Below are 14152 nucleotides of genomic sequence, written 5' to 3'. Positions count from 1 at the left end.
AGAGGCTGGAGAGACAGCACGGTGCAGTAGGGAAGGACAAAGGGAGGATATAGGCTCTGCATCTTCCAACAGAAAGCCCTACCTTTCCGATTTTCAGATGCCCAAAGCTTCCAGCCAGAAATACTGTTCAGATGTAGCAGGTATTAGAATATTGGTGTGTTAATAGTCCAGCTCCTAGTGATTGCCTGGGACACCACTTCCCCACTCTCCCACAGTCCAGGAGCCAAAGGGGGTGACCTGACACAGCCAGGGGCTCCCAGAACCCCACCCCTACATTCAAGCGAGTCTGTGTTCTAGATTGATCATTGTCTGATCGCTTAATCCCTGGTTAAGGATTTTGAATATTCTCTGTGCAGTTACTTCCTCTCATTTATCCAGTCAGTGACTTCCTGAGCTCCAACTATGGGCCAGGCCTAGCTCAGCACTAAAAATGAAAACATAACTTAGCCCATGGGGGAGACATGCCAGTGACACTGCAGAATGACCAAAGCTATGATGGGGGGTGCACAAAGTGATCCCAACTGCAGTAGAGAAAACCCAGGGGGCTCAAGGGAGCCCGGAAGAGGCTCCTGATCCAGCCTAAAGGTTCAGAGATGACTGCTGGGTGTAGCCCTGAAGGAAGATGAGGTTTCAGGTGAAACCTCATCTGCCTGTGTTCCAGGCAGAGGGAACAGTCTATGCAAAGGCTTGGTGGTGAGAGAAGCATTATTTCTTCATTTCTTCACATGCCCTGAGAGTCCTGCTGGTTCATTTGGGGCAGCACGGGAGGCGGGACTGAGAGTCTGTTAGCCCAGAGCTTTGCCACTTTATCTCTGCAGAACCCAGGCAAGTCACTTCTTGCTTGGCCTCAGTTTCTTCATCTGGAAAATGGGACTAATGTGTCTCCCTATCACTGGTTTGTGTCAAAGATCCATGTAGATCATGTGGGAAGAGTGCTTAGCATGCAGCATTTTTTATTTTTTTTAAAGATTTTATTTATTTATTTGAGAGAGAGAGAATGAGAGAGAGCACAAGAGGGAAGAGGGTCAGAGGGAGAAGCAGACTCCCTACTGAGCAGGGAGCCTGATGCAGGACTCGATCCCGGGACTCCAGGATCATGACCTGAGCCGAAGGCAGTCACTTAACCAACTGAGCCACCCAGGCGCCCAGCATGCAGCATTTAAACAGGGTGGTTGTTAGGAAGTCTTGAGGGGTGGCTAGGCAAGCATGTGAGTTTCAGTCAGTCCATCTGTAAGTGTTAAGTGCCAGGACACCTGGGTGGCTTAGTCAGTTAAGCGTCTGTCTTTGGCTCAGGTCATGATCCCAGGGTTCTGGGATCAAGCCCCACATCGGGCTCCTTGCTCAGCAGGGAGCCTGCTTCTTCCTCTGCCTGCCGCTCCCCTAGCTTGTGCGCTCTCTCTCTCTCTCCAGCAAATAAAATCTAAAGTTCTTTAAAATGTGTTTTGTCTCCATCTCACAATTGTTGGATTTCATGCACCTGAGACTGGTGTGTGCAGCATAAGTCTGGCAGCCCAGTATCTAGGATCAGTCCAGCCTGGGAGTACAGGGCGGAAGCTGCACTGAAGAATGAGCTAGCAAATGGTTACGGGGAGCCATCTTGTCTCTTTCCCTGTGCCAGTTCTCCCTGCCCAGCACCATGTCTCTTGGGGCAAGTGGTTCCTGTGTTACTGAAAACACATTAGGGAAGAAATTCAGGGCTGGGTGTCTTTGTCCCCATACCCTTTCTGTCCCACTCCTCCCATGCCCCCTCGCTCCCAATAGGATTTCGACAATAGGGAGCCCCACATAAGACGGGAGAGAGGATTTCTCCAACTTTCTCCCTATGGAGTTGCCAGGCACACAGCTCCCCTCAGGCAGCCCTCTCTCCAGGATTGGCTCTTCTGGGTCCCACTTTGCTCCCTTGCATCTATAGCTCAAGGCTAGGGTGGGAGTAACAGCTCTTCTCTGGGACCAGTCCAGGATACCATACCAGCCCTAGGATTTCCCTATCCCCTGCCCACTTCTTTGTAAATGATCCCTTCACTGAACTCTCTTTGTAAAGATTTTATTTTTATTTATTCGAGAGAGAGAGAGAATGAAAGATAGAGAGCACGAGAGGGAAGAGGGTCAGAGGGAGAAGCAGACACCCTGCTGAGCAGGGAGCCCGATGTGGGACTCGATCCCGGGACTCCAGGATCATGACCTGAGCCGAAGGCAGTCGCTTAACCAACTGAGCCACCCAGGCGCCCTGAACTCTCTTTGAAACATCCCGTGTGAGCATTCTGTCCTCCTCCCGCTGGGGCCCTGTGGGTCCACAAACCGCACACGCACACATCCATCGGCCGTGGTTTCTTAACCAGCCAGTTTGTCAGAGGAGAGAGTCTGGTCTTTCCAGGGCAGAAGAGCTTACCATTAGGAAGTGGAGAGTGGCAGACACACTGGGTCCTCTCTACCAGCGCACCCTCCTCTTGTGCTGAGAGAACCCAACTTTCTTTGAAGAGCGATATGGCCAGGACAGGAGATGGTTGGTCCAAGTGAATCAAAGCCATCTCCATTAGAGTAACAAATGTCCCTGCAGCGTGGGCCCCCCACAAGCCAGCCGTTTGCTACTTGGGCGTTGAAGGCTTTTTTTAAGAGTTTGAGAGAGGGGCGCCTGGGTGGCTCAATTGGTTAAGCGACTGCCTTCGGCTCACGTCATGATCCTGGAGTCCCAGGATCGAGTCCCACATCGGGCTTCCTGCTCAGCAGGGAGTCCACTTCTCCCTCTGACCCTCTTTCCCTCTCGTGCTTGCTCTCATTCTCTCTCTCAAATGAATAAAACCTTAAAAAAAAAGTTTACTTGAGAGAGAGCGCACAAGCAGGGTTAGGGGCAGAGGGAGAAGCAGACTCCCTGTGGGACTCGATCCCAGGACCCCGAGATCATGATCTGAACCGAAGGCAGACGCTTAACCGACTGAGCCACCCAGGCACCCTGAAAGCTTAATTATGATACAGCGTGGGAGAAGGGGTACACTCCACTAGGGAAAGGCTCAAGATGGTCCTCTGGGTATTTAGGGGCCTGGATGCCAAGCCTTGCTTCAGGGATCTTCAGTGGCCAGGCAAGGAAGGGGCAAGGAGAGAGGGCGCCCAGGGGTCTGTAACCTGTGGGGCAGGGCAGGCACAGGGCCTCTGAGAAATAAACAATACTGGGCAAACAATACTGGGCATCTCCTCAGCTACCAAGATCAGGCATCTTATTTACGGGGGAAAATTGTGTTGTATTTCTTGGATTTAAATGTCATGAAGTAACAAGGCCCTGCCCCCTTGAACTCTGTTCTTCCTCCCATTTCCTCTCTTACCTTTTCTCCTAGCTCACTCCATTCCTTCCATGTATGTTTGATCCCCCCGTGGGATGTTCACACTGGCTGTTCTGTCTGCCCGGGCATCTTCCCAAGATGTCCACATGACCTGTGCCTTCTCTCCAGCCTCAGCTCAAATGTCACCCCGGAAAGGCCTTCCCTGGCTCATCAACCAGCACAATGAACTCCCTCAGCTTACCTACAGTTCCACAGATACTGCTTACGTCCTGTTTTGCTCTCTAGAAGGCTAATGCCATGAGGGCAGATGCTTTGCTGGTCTTGTTCCTCCCACTACCCCCAGCGTGTACAACAGACAGTACCCTGCAGGATTGGTTGTGATGTGTGTTAGTGTTTCCGGAGACAGCAGAGGGCCATGGCCTTATGCTGAACGGTCTGGCTCTGCCACGAGGCAAGCCTAGGTCTGAGTCCCAGCTGTGTGGAATCCGAAGCAAGACTGGATCTCTCTGGGCTTGTTTCTGGTGGGCCGTGACCATCCGACGGAGCAGAGAGGGACTCAGGCAAGCGGTGGTTGAGGCCACAGCAAGCCACATGGTGGGGCTGTGGTTTAGGGGAGGGCCCTCCCTCGCCAGCTTCCTTGTTAGAGAGAATTGGGACAGTGGGGGCTTTTGTGGTCACAGGAGTGGCTTTCTTGGCAGACATGCCACATGGCTAGATGCCGGCTGCCTGGGGAAGCTGCTACCACAGCTGGGAGCTCATGGGATGAATCTGGATAGAATCATCCCGCTGGGGAATTACTTGTCCCAGGTGCTGGACGGCCTGGGCATGCTGCCTGATCGTCTAGTCACCGAGCTTGCTGGTCTCTCCTCAATTTCCCCTGCTGTAGGTGGGGACAAAAGCCTGGACCTCACAGGATCCAACCTGGGCTTGGCCTGGGGGGCCCGAACCAATGGGGTGGCAGTGTGTGTCCTGGGAGCCAGGGTCTGGCACATGGTGATGGCAGTGGCTCCAGTGGGTTCTTGGGCACCAGTAAGGGGGCAGGGAGGAAGGGCTGGCCCCTCCTTGGGGAACAGCTGGGCCCCACTGGGCCAGGACCCCAACTGACCCCATAGCAGCTCAGGGGGGATGGACGACATGGCATACCAGGTGTTGGGATCATCATTATTGCAGTTCCCTAATTTCTTAGGAATTTGGTCCCATTGACGGAGTCCTGTGCTGGGGCTGATGTCCCCCAGGTGAGACAGGAAGAGGAAGAGCAGGTGAGGGTACAATGCTACGTGGCTAACACCTGCCGCATACAAATTTCATCCCTTGCAAAGTTCATCCACCCACGTTCCCCGGGCTGGTCCAACACAACACTGCTGTCCACCCTACTCTCCTTCCCCGCATCCACCTGAGGGAGCTTCGTGCATGCGCCCCGACAGGCACCAGGAACCATTCCTCTAAGCTGTCAGTTTATTTGCTTAAGACACCTATCTCTTCAGAAGCAGCAGGGCTGGCGTGGAGAGGGGGCTGCTGGCCCTCAGTGTCCCCGTGCCTTCCTCCGCACGGCCTGCACCAGCAGCTCCGAGTAGTGTTCCAGCAGGGCATGCAAATCTGGGCTGGCCAGGGGGCACAGTGTAGTAGGGGAGGGGGAACCTGGGCTGGCCTGGGCCTGGGCCTGGGCCACGTCAGTCCTAACCAGCCAGTCATTGGCCTCTAACTGGTTATGGATCCAAAGAAAGGTGGAGGCCAGCTCGGTCCGTGCCTGCCTCTGCTGCTCAGTGCTCACCTGGTCACTGGAGACCATCTGCAAGGGGTACGGACCTTGTCAGGGGCCACCCAGCCCCGGCAGTCCCGAGGAGCCGCCCAGCCCTCTCCCCTGGCCCCGGGGCTGGGCTCACCAGGTGGTAAAGGTCCAGGGCTTCTTGGAAGGCGGTCTGCAGTCTGTGCACGACAGTACTCAGTTCACGGGGAGCTGGGGGCAGGACCCTGGCCGGTACCCCAGGCTCCTCCCAGTGTCCAGGGCTGCCCTGGACCAGATTGAGAGCATCTGGGGTGAGAGGGGAGGGAATGAGAAAGACATCTCCACTTTCTAGCTGGTCTGAGAGGCCGGGGTGGCTGGGCTGATCCCTCTGCCGGGGATGCTTCCCTCAGTCCCCAAAGGCTCACTTCTCCCCCGCTCTGCTCAAATGCCCCCTTCTCCTTGAAGGCTTTTCTCATTATCCAGCTGAAAACTCTAGCCACTGTGCCCCCACTTCTCACTCCCTAAACCCTTTTATTTCTGTCCTTAGCACATACTCCTTCGGGATACTCTTAACACTTTGCTTTACATTTAGTCTGCCCATCTCCCCAGTGAGGGTGTTCATTCTTTGTAGTCTTGTTGACCAACAAGCCCCATGTGCCCAGGGTCTAGAACAAAGCTCAACACATATGAAGTGCTCACTAAATATCTAAGTGAAAGAACGAACGAACGAACGAATGAATGGCACAACCCCCAAGCCGGGTCAAGTGCCCACCTTCGGAGCTAAGCCAGCTGTACATGGGATGAGCTCGGGGGGCAATCCCTTGTCCCAAGAGTGGTACTTACCAGGGGTGGGCTCCAGGAGGGAGGTGACACTGCCAGGGACCTCAGGCCTGGCCTCCGGAAATGGGGCACTGTTGGGGTGGGCAGGGGCTTTGAGGGGCTCAGGGGCCAGGAGCCTTGGGAGAAAGGTGGAATTGTGGAGCCTCAGGGAGCTTGCATCCACGGGGCTGGGGACTGGGAAGGTGGTGGTTGTGATGGTGACACTGGGCTGGGTGGCTGTAGGTTCCAACGGGGGAGAGGGCAGCAAGAGCCTGTCACAGATGCTTGACAGGGTCAGCTTCAGGCTGGCCCGGGCCTCGTGGTTGCCCCAGGAGAACAAGGCAGGTTCTCGGCCCTCGCTGTTAGAGCTGGGTGCTGCCATGGTGGGGATGGCCGGGAGCTCCTGGCCCAGGGATGCCATCTCCCCCAAGGAGGAGGGCCTGTGGAGGGGCCTGGCCAGCTCAGCCAGCACAGGGCCCTCGCTGTCCTCGGGGGAGGTGCTGCGTGACATCTTGGCCTGGGAGCTGGCAGTGGCCTCCATGCGGGGGTGGGTGGAGGGGCCGTGGACAGCCTGAGACAGGCGTGGAGTGGGTAGGGCCGTGGGCGTCGGAGGCTTCCCGTCAGTGGGCAGCACTGAGGAGGGGGCACAGGGCACCAGGCCGGGGAGGCGGGGGGCTGTAAAGGAAGAAGTTGGCTCACTCTCACACCCCAGCCGCAGAGCTGATGGAGAGGGTCCCACCCCAGGTGGCTTCCAGGCCTGAGTGGACCCTGCCCAAACCCACTGCCCCCACGGTTCGGATGGGCATCCAGGACCGTTTGCGGAGAAGCCCAGGGCTGTTTGTCTGCGGATGGGGGCACTCACTCAGTGGGTGCCAGGCCTCTGGGGTCTCAAGGGGCTCCTCAGCCTTCTTCCCAGCAAGGACCTACGAGCACAGCATGTGGTGAGGACAAGGCCCCCCGGCTCCCAGCCCGAAGTCCTGAGGGAGGCAGCCCCAGTACTCACGTTGGTCCTGCCTGGGGACGGGTAGCCAGTGCCTGCTCTCAGGGGCTCTGCTCTGGACTGGTTGCCCCCAAGCTCCGGGAATGGGACCTCTGGGGACTTCACCAGGTGCAGGGGCAGCCGGGGAGGGAAGCTGTGGGTGAACCTGTGGGAAGGAAACCAGGTGGTTGTGGCTGTCCTGGGGGTCCCTGAGGGGACACAGCCCCCACCCCCTGGGGGGGGACAGAGAGAGATGGGGGTGGGGTGGGGGTTCACCAGCTCCTACCTGGATGTCTTCTGGAGGCGTGAGAGGAACTGGGCTGAAATGCTCAGCCGGGGATTGAAGAAGTCCTCAGCCTCAGGGGCCTCCAACTCTCTCAGGGATCCATGGAAGAGCTCTGGGGGAAGATGCCAAGGGAGTCTTCAGAATCCCTCTAGCCACTCAGCCCTGGGCCCAGGAAGGCCCGCAGACCAGCAGGTGGATCCCCAGAAACGCCATCAATAGATCACACACATGCCTGGGGGAGCAAACACAGCAGGGAGAAGAGCCTGCACAGCTCAGTCCTTGAGAGAAAATGCAAGCCCTCTTACCACCCCTGCCAGCTCTGCAGGGAAGCCCTACCCGAGACACCCACGCTGTGCCCAGCACTGGAAGGCCTGCCTGGGCAGGGCCCTACCCTCGGGGTGAGCGTCAGCAAGCGTCTCGAAGTGGTGGCGGAGGAACTTCTCCTGCTCAGGGGTCTGGGGCAGGGAGCCGTTGGATACGCCTGGCACCTCGGGCTGGGATAACTCTTCTGAAGAACCTGGGCATCCTGGGGAGAGGCGCAGGGGAGGCCAAGAGGGTGGGCAGGAGAGAACCGTCAACACCATGAGTCACGGCAGACGCCCAGAGAAAGACGCCAGACGCTTAACAATGGAGAAAGCTGGACTCGCCCGTCACACACCCTGTTGCCACTAGACCGAAGAGAGGCTAATGGCTCTGCCTCCTAGACGAGAAAATGGAGGCTTAGTGGGCACCCAGTGCAGGGCTGCGGTGGGGAAAGTGATTATGTATCATGACCATCCCTGAGCAAGTCCCACGCACCGTCTTCCCCACATCTGGCCCCTGCTCACCCAGGGTGGGGGGCATCATCATGTCAAACCGAGGGTCTGGGGCTGGCCGTGGGGGGGGGGCATGATTGGTGGTGAAGCTGCACTCCAAGTCGGCCTCTGACTCCCCTGAGTCTGGAGGGGCAGAGCGGGAGTCAGGAGCCCAAAGCCAGGCCCTCGCTGGGTGAGTCAGGTAAGTGGCTCAGGTTCCCAGGGCTTTGGTTTTCCAATCTGGAGAATGGGGGTAATAATACCCACTCTCTGTTTTTATGGACCAACAAGTTTACATTCGAGGAAGTGGCAGAGTTGGGCTCCTGCCAGTCAGCAGTTGGGCTCAAGAATCCTCAGGAAACAACAGGGACCATGTCTGCCTCTGTGATAGACTCTGAGCTTCAGGAAGACTGAGTCAAGGTCGCCATTAATATCCAGAAAGGGGCGCGGCTGGACAGATTACCGCAGGGTCTCTGCCTGCCACCACTCACCCTCAGGTGGGCTCTGATCCTTCGGGCAGATGGAGGAGACTCTGAGGTAGGAGTCACCTTGCTGGTCTCTGGGCTCCTCCTTGATGTCCTTCGTGCAGTACTCGCTGCAGTGCCGGGGGGTGGGGCAAGGGAATGAGAACATACTAGGTAGTAAACAGCTAGCCCCCACCCTGACCCCCTAGACATCTGTGCCCTGCTCCTACTGAGCACTGCCTCGCCTCTCCTGCCTCCAACAAAGGCTCCCTGCACCTCCACCTGGAACCAGGGCAACTGAGGCTGCAGGGCCAGGCTCCCGTGCCACCCGGGCCTTACAGCTCTGCCCCACTCCTACAGGCCCATGGGGAGAGCGGAGAGCAATTCTTCCAGCGCGTGCCTATCAGCTGAGGCCTCCTCTCTCCAATGCCTTAAGGCTTCCCTGGGTGCACAGGACACCCACCTGTCTGTCCCTGTGACCGTCACCTCCGCCTCCAGGGAGTAGATGATGAGCTTGCTGTCCTCAGAGGACTCCCTCTGTAGGGGCAGGAAGGAGGGATGCCCCCCGCCAACCTCCTGGGGGCTCTCCGACTGCAGGGTGGAGAGGACACAGCCATCTGAGGCGGTCCTGGCAGCCAGGGCCCTTTGCAAGCCGCCGGGCATACGGCCAACACCCACAACAACAGGAAAGACGTGCTGGACCATCCCGGTGAGCCAGGGCCTGGGCCCAGTTATGTGCTCATCTGGAGCTCCCTCTGCGCTCCTCCTGCATGGTCATCAGCCCCTCTACGGGCAAGGCTCCAACCCTCCAAAATCCGATTTGTGTGACGTTCAAGAACAAACTAATCCTCGGTGAGAGGTTAAAAGGCTGTGTCTCAGGTGGGGGCACCGATTAGCAGGGGCACAAGGGGGTCTCTTCCAGGAGGCAGAAGATACTCTATATCTTAGGGCCTGGGTGGTAGATACGTAGGTGCATACATGGCAATAATTTGTCAAGCTGTGTACCTAGGATTTGCACACACAGGTGTATGTGTATCATTTCACAATAAAAAAAGACGGTTTATACAACAGAATAAAAGATAATTTTGTTTGGAAATAATGCAATATATGTTAAGAAAAAAAAGAAGATAGTAGGAGGAGAAGAATGAAGGGGGGGAAATCGGAGGTGGAGACGAACCATGAGAGACAATGGACTCTGAAAAACAAACTGAGGGTTCTGGAGGGGAGGGGGTGGGGGGATGGGTTAGCCTGGTGATGGGTACTAAAGAGGGCACGTTCTGCGTGGAGCACTGGGTGTTATACACAAACAATGAATCATGGAACACTACATCACAAACTAATGATGTAATGTATGGTGATTAACAGAACAATAAAAAAATTTAAAGAAAAAAAAAGATAATTTTGTTTGGAAAATAATAGAACAAGAGCTAAAGTTGCTTCAGCACTTCTGAGGGCCCAGGGCCTATTGGTGCTGGATTCCTATCAAAGCCCTCTGAGGGCTTTCTTTTTATGACCATTTTTAAGAAGTCTTTCTTTCTTGGTTATCGTTTTTTTTTCTTCAAATTTTTTATTGTTATGTTAATCACCATACATTACGTCATTAGTTTTTGATGTAGTGTTCCATGATTCATTCTGTATATCTTGGTTATCGTTTTTCTTTTTTTAAAGATTTTTTTTTTTTAAGATTTTATTTAGTTATTTGAGAGGGAGAGAATGAGAGATAGAGAGCACGAGAGGGAAGAGGGTCAGAGGGAGAAGCAGACTCTCTGCTGAGCAGGGAGCCTGATGCGGGACTCGATCCTGGGACTCCAGGATCATGACCTGAGCTGAAGGCAGTCGCTTAACCAACTGAGCCACCCAGGCGCCCCGGTTATCGTTTTTTTAATGACCATTTCTTTTTTGAAAGCAGAAACCTAGAGAAGCAAGCCTCGCAGCAAGTTGTCACACAGCAAGGAAGGGGTAAGGTCAGGGCTCTAGCTGCTCAAATGTCCCCCCTGCCCCCGTCCCCAGCCAGCCACAGGCCTGCTCTTGGGCCCAAGCTCTTCACCCCCAAAGGACCCACCTCCCAGACTCCTGGTCTGCCTGGGAAGTCTCACTTGCACTAGGCCCAGGGCCTCACCCTCCTGCCCTCCACCACATCATGTAATCATCTTGCACCCCTAGAGTGGGAAAATCAGCCTGATTTTCAAAATGATACTGCCGAGGCCCCAGATCCCAGGTGGGCAGTCACAATGCAGGGACCGTGGGCTGGGCTGGGGCGGTCTGTACCTCACTCAGCAGGGCCGCCAGGCTCTGGGGCTCCACTGTATCCAGAATAGAGTCCTCCAGGCTCTCGGGCTTCATGGGGGTGAAGTAGCAATCCAGGTCCTGGGCATCCAGGATGGTCTTGAGGGGTTCCTGGTCAGCACGCTCTGCCCAGCGGCCATGCGGCTTGTAGCTGCGCTGGGCATGGAAGGCTGTGCCATCTGCCACATCATCATCTCCTAGCTGAGGGTGACAGGGGATGGTCAGACAGCTAGCCAAGAGATCACCAACTCCAATGGGAGCCAGGGACTCTGCATGGACTCCATCCAGTCTCGGCTTTAAACACCACTCAGCAACGGCCTCCAGAGAAACATTTCCAGCTTGAATCTGTTAAATTTCAGAAGCGCACGTGCAATTGCTCTACATCTATATGGATATTTCAAAGCGAACACATGTTGAAAGCAACTCCTGATCTTCCCCCGCACACTGGCTCCTCCTAAAGCCTTCCTCATCTTATTCTTGCCTGCTGCTTAGGCCCCAAACCTTGAGGTCACCCTTCATTCTTGTACTGTCCCTCATACTCTCCACATTGTATTTCTTCAGCAAATTCTGTTAGCTCTGCCACCCAAACACATATGGCCACCTCTCCCACCCTGGTCCTGCCCAACACTGCCTGCGAATAAGACTGTGGCTTGAGAGACAGTGGAGGGTGGGTGCTTGAGAACTCAGCTCTGGAGCAGCCCACGTCCTCGAATTCCTAGCTGTGTGACCCTGGACAAGTTACTTAACCTCTCTGGGCCTCAGTTTCTCCATCTGTGAAACAGGGATATGAAAAGGTCCTATACTTCAATGGGGATTAAATGAGATAATACATTCAAAATACTTAGAACAGAGCCTGTACAGAGTTAAGTGTGCTATGCATGTTTGTTAAATGTAATTCCACTCATAGCATTTACGGATAAGGGGAAGCTTGGGGTCTTGAGAGACCTGGTCTGCAGGGGAGGGGATGGCAGGGAGGATTTCCCTGAGGAGCTGACAGTTAGGTTTTGATCTGAGGACTGACACTGTTACTGAAATAAATCATCCAACTTTGGGTGTAGGATTCTGCCGCCAGCTTCTAACCCACTGGCTCCTAGCCTGCGCCTCCCCTAAGTAACATTCATTCAATCCTAACATCATCTTCTTTCACATCCAGTCATTTGGTTCCACCTTCAAAATCTATCCAGCCTCCCACCTCTCCGGCCTGGATGATCCCAAGTCTCCTCTCTGGCCCTCTGCTTGCCCCTTCATGTTCACACTTGGCGCTACCTCATGGCCTTCCTCAGCTCAGAGCCCTCCTTTGCCTCCATCTCACTCGGTGCCAGAGATAAAAATAAGTGGGGAGGACAATGAGGAGTATTTAGGGAATGCACCGCAGCCCACACGGTGCCACACCATCTGGCCCCCACCATCTCCGTGAGCCCTTCTCCCCCCAACCCTCATTCACCCTCAACCCAGGCAGCTGGGCCTCCCTGTACCTCTTCGAACATGCTAATAAGCATAATCCTGCCTCATGGTCTTTGTCCTGCATACTGTTCTCTCTGCCTGGAACATTCTTTCCTAGGAACTGCATTGGTCCCTTGCTTCAACTCTGTTCAAATATCACCTTCCCAGTGAGGCCTTTTCTGTTCATCATAAAATTGTTGCCCCCCTCCCCCCAATACTTGTTATTTTCCTTCTCAATTTTTTTCCTCCACAGCACTTATCAGCTCCCAAAATACTATACAACTCATCGGTTTGATGTGGATACTGTCCATCTCCCACACTAGAAAATGAGCCTGTGAAGGCTGACGTTTTGTCTGCCCTGCTCCCTGCCGTCCGGATGGTCAGAACAAGACTGGCACAGGGAAGGGGGTCACTATACATGTTACAAGCATGAAGGATGGTCTAAGCTGAGACTAGAAGGATGATGGGGTTCTCTAGGGAAAAGAGAGACACAGAGAGGGAAATGGGCTCCCAGAAGAAAAAAGAGCATGAAGGAGAGCACACCCACTTTGCCAGCCCTAGGCATCCCGGTCTCTGGGTAGACTCACCAGCCGCTTTGCCCAGAGTGGCAGTTTGCCATTGGTCAGCAGACACCGAGGATCTGGAGAGACACATGGAATCCATTAGGAGAATAAACCACCCAACAGACAAATGGGCAACATACGTAAATAGGCAATTCTCCAAAGAGACAATACAAGAAACAACAAACGTATTACTCATTGTCAGGAAAAGGCAAATTTACACAATGGGCCAAAACTAAAATGCTTCATATGTCATGTGTTGGCCAAAGTGTGGGCCTGCTAGGTGGGGCAGTAACTAGATGTGGAGGGCCCTTGGGGTTCTCTTTTGAAATAAAAAGTGTAACTAACCCCAGAGCCGGCAGCACCAGCCCTCACCCCTGTCCTGGAGAACCACCCTCACATATGCCGGAGGAGGCCTAGGAGTGGTCAGCACGGCCTTATTCACCAAGGGGTACAGTTAGAAAACCCTAAATGTCCAGCCAGAGGCAAATACCTTAAAATATCCCACCATGCTGTTGGTTAAAAGAGGGAGGCCTGTGGCACACCTAGGTGGCTCAGTCGGTCAAGCATCTGATTTGATTTTGGCTCAGGCTCAGGTCATGATCTCAGGGTGGTGAGATCCAGTCCTGTGCCGGGCTCCCAGCTCAGCATGGAGTCTGCTTGAGATTCTCTCTCCCTCTCCCTCTGCCCCTCCCCCGACTCGCACTCATTCTCTCTAAATAAAATAAAATCTTAAAAAAAAAAAAAGGAAAGAGGCCTCTGTTTTGTATCCACCAATAGGTGGCTATTTCTTTCTTTTTTTTTAAAGATTTTATTTATTTGAGAGAGGTTGATATTTCTTCTCTCTCTCTCTTTTTAAAGATTTTATTTATTTATTTGACAGGGAGAGAGAGAGAACAGCAGGGGGAGCAGCAGGCGGAGGGAGAGGGTGAAGCAGGCTCCCCGCTGAGCAGGGAGCCCGATGTGGGGCTCGATCCCAGGACCCTGGGATCACGATCCGAGCCGAAGGCAGACGCTTAACGACTGAGCCTCCCAGGTGCCCCATTTCTTCTTTTTTAAAAAAGATTTTATTTATCTGAAAGAGAGAGAGCTCGAGAAAATGCAAGTGCGAGGAGGAGCAGAGGTGAAGGGGGAGGAAGAGGGAAAGAATCCCAAGCAGACTTCACAATGAGTGCAGAGCCTGATGCAGGGCTTGATCTCACGACCCTGAGATCACGACCTGAGCCGAAACCAAGAGTCGGACTGACTGAGCCACGCAGGCGCCCTGATAAAATATTTCTGAGAGGAAAAAGGTACCGAATGTCTGCAGAATATAATTTATGTACATAAATATGATATGTTCTGATGGCTGTGTACATATACATATTAACGTTCAGGAAAAGGCCTATAAGGATTCATAAGAAACTGATAGAAGTGGCCACCCTGGAGAGAACATGGGGTTGGGTGTGAGGGTGGCAACAAAGAAAGTCTGCTTACTCTGATTTTTTCCAAGGCTGAATTCTTACATTACTGTTGCCTAC

General features: G+C 54.1%; 1 protein-coding gene across 4 annotated transcripts in view; it reads right to left on the bottom strand.

The window, feature by feature from the left end:
- Positions 1 to 4424: 4424 nt before the first annotated feature.
- WDR62 (WD repeat domain 62) overlaps positions 4425 to 14152 on the bottom strand; it is a 42663-nt gene continuing 32935 nt past the window's right edge. For 2 of the 4 annotated variants that reach the window (XM_027617625.2, XM_027617626.2), the window contains exons 21-31: positions 12660 to 12712; positions 10612 to 10830; positions 8807 to 8934; positions 8371 to 8474; positions 7477 to 7611; positions 7086 to 7197; positions 6824 to 6965; positions 6683 to 6743; positions 5845 to 6495; positions 5159 to 5307; positions 4425 to 5064 (exon numbers count right to left, since the gene is read on the bottom strand). In XM_027617625.2, the coding sequence (XP_027473426.2) occupies positions 4798 to 5064; positions 5159 to 5307; positions 5845 to 6495; positions 6683 to 6743; positions 6824 to 6965; positions 7086 to 7197; positions 7477 to 7611; positions 8371 to 8474; positions 8807 to 8934; positions 10612 to 10830; positions 12660 to 12712 (2021 nt within the window). In that variant the 3' untranslated portion in view covers positions 4425 to 4797. Of the gene's footprint in view, positions 5065 to 5158; positions 5308 to 5844; positions 6496 to 6682; positions 6744 to 6823; positions 6966 to 7085; positions 7198 to 7476; positions 7612 to 7912; positions 8024 to 8370; positions 8475 to 8806; positions 8935 to 10611; positions 10831 to 12659; positions 12713 to 14152 lie in introns of all 4 variants that reach the window. The other 2 variants (XM_027617628.2, XM_027617627.2) reach the window with 2 other exon arrangements.

The sequence above is a fragment of the Zalophus californianus genome, chromosome 17 (genome assembly GCF_009762305.2).
Source record: "Zalophus californianus isolate mZalCal1 chromosome 17, mZalCal1.pri.v2, whole genome shotgun sequence".
In the NCBI taxonomy this organism is placed as follows: Eukaryota; Metazoa; Chordata; class Mammalia; order Carnivora; family Otariidae; genus Zalophus; species Zalophus californianus.
Note: the sequence above shows the minus strand (reverse complement) of the source record. Positions and strands in the feature narration are given on the sequence as shown.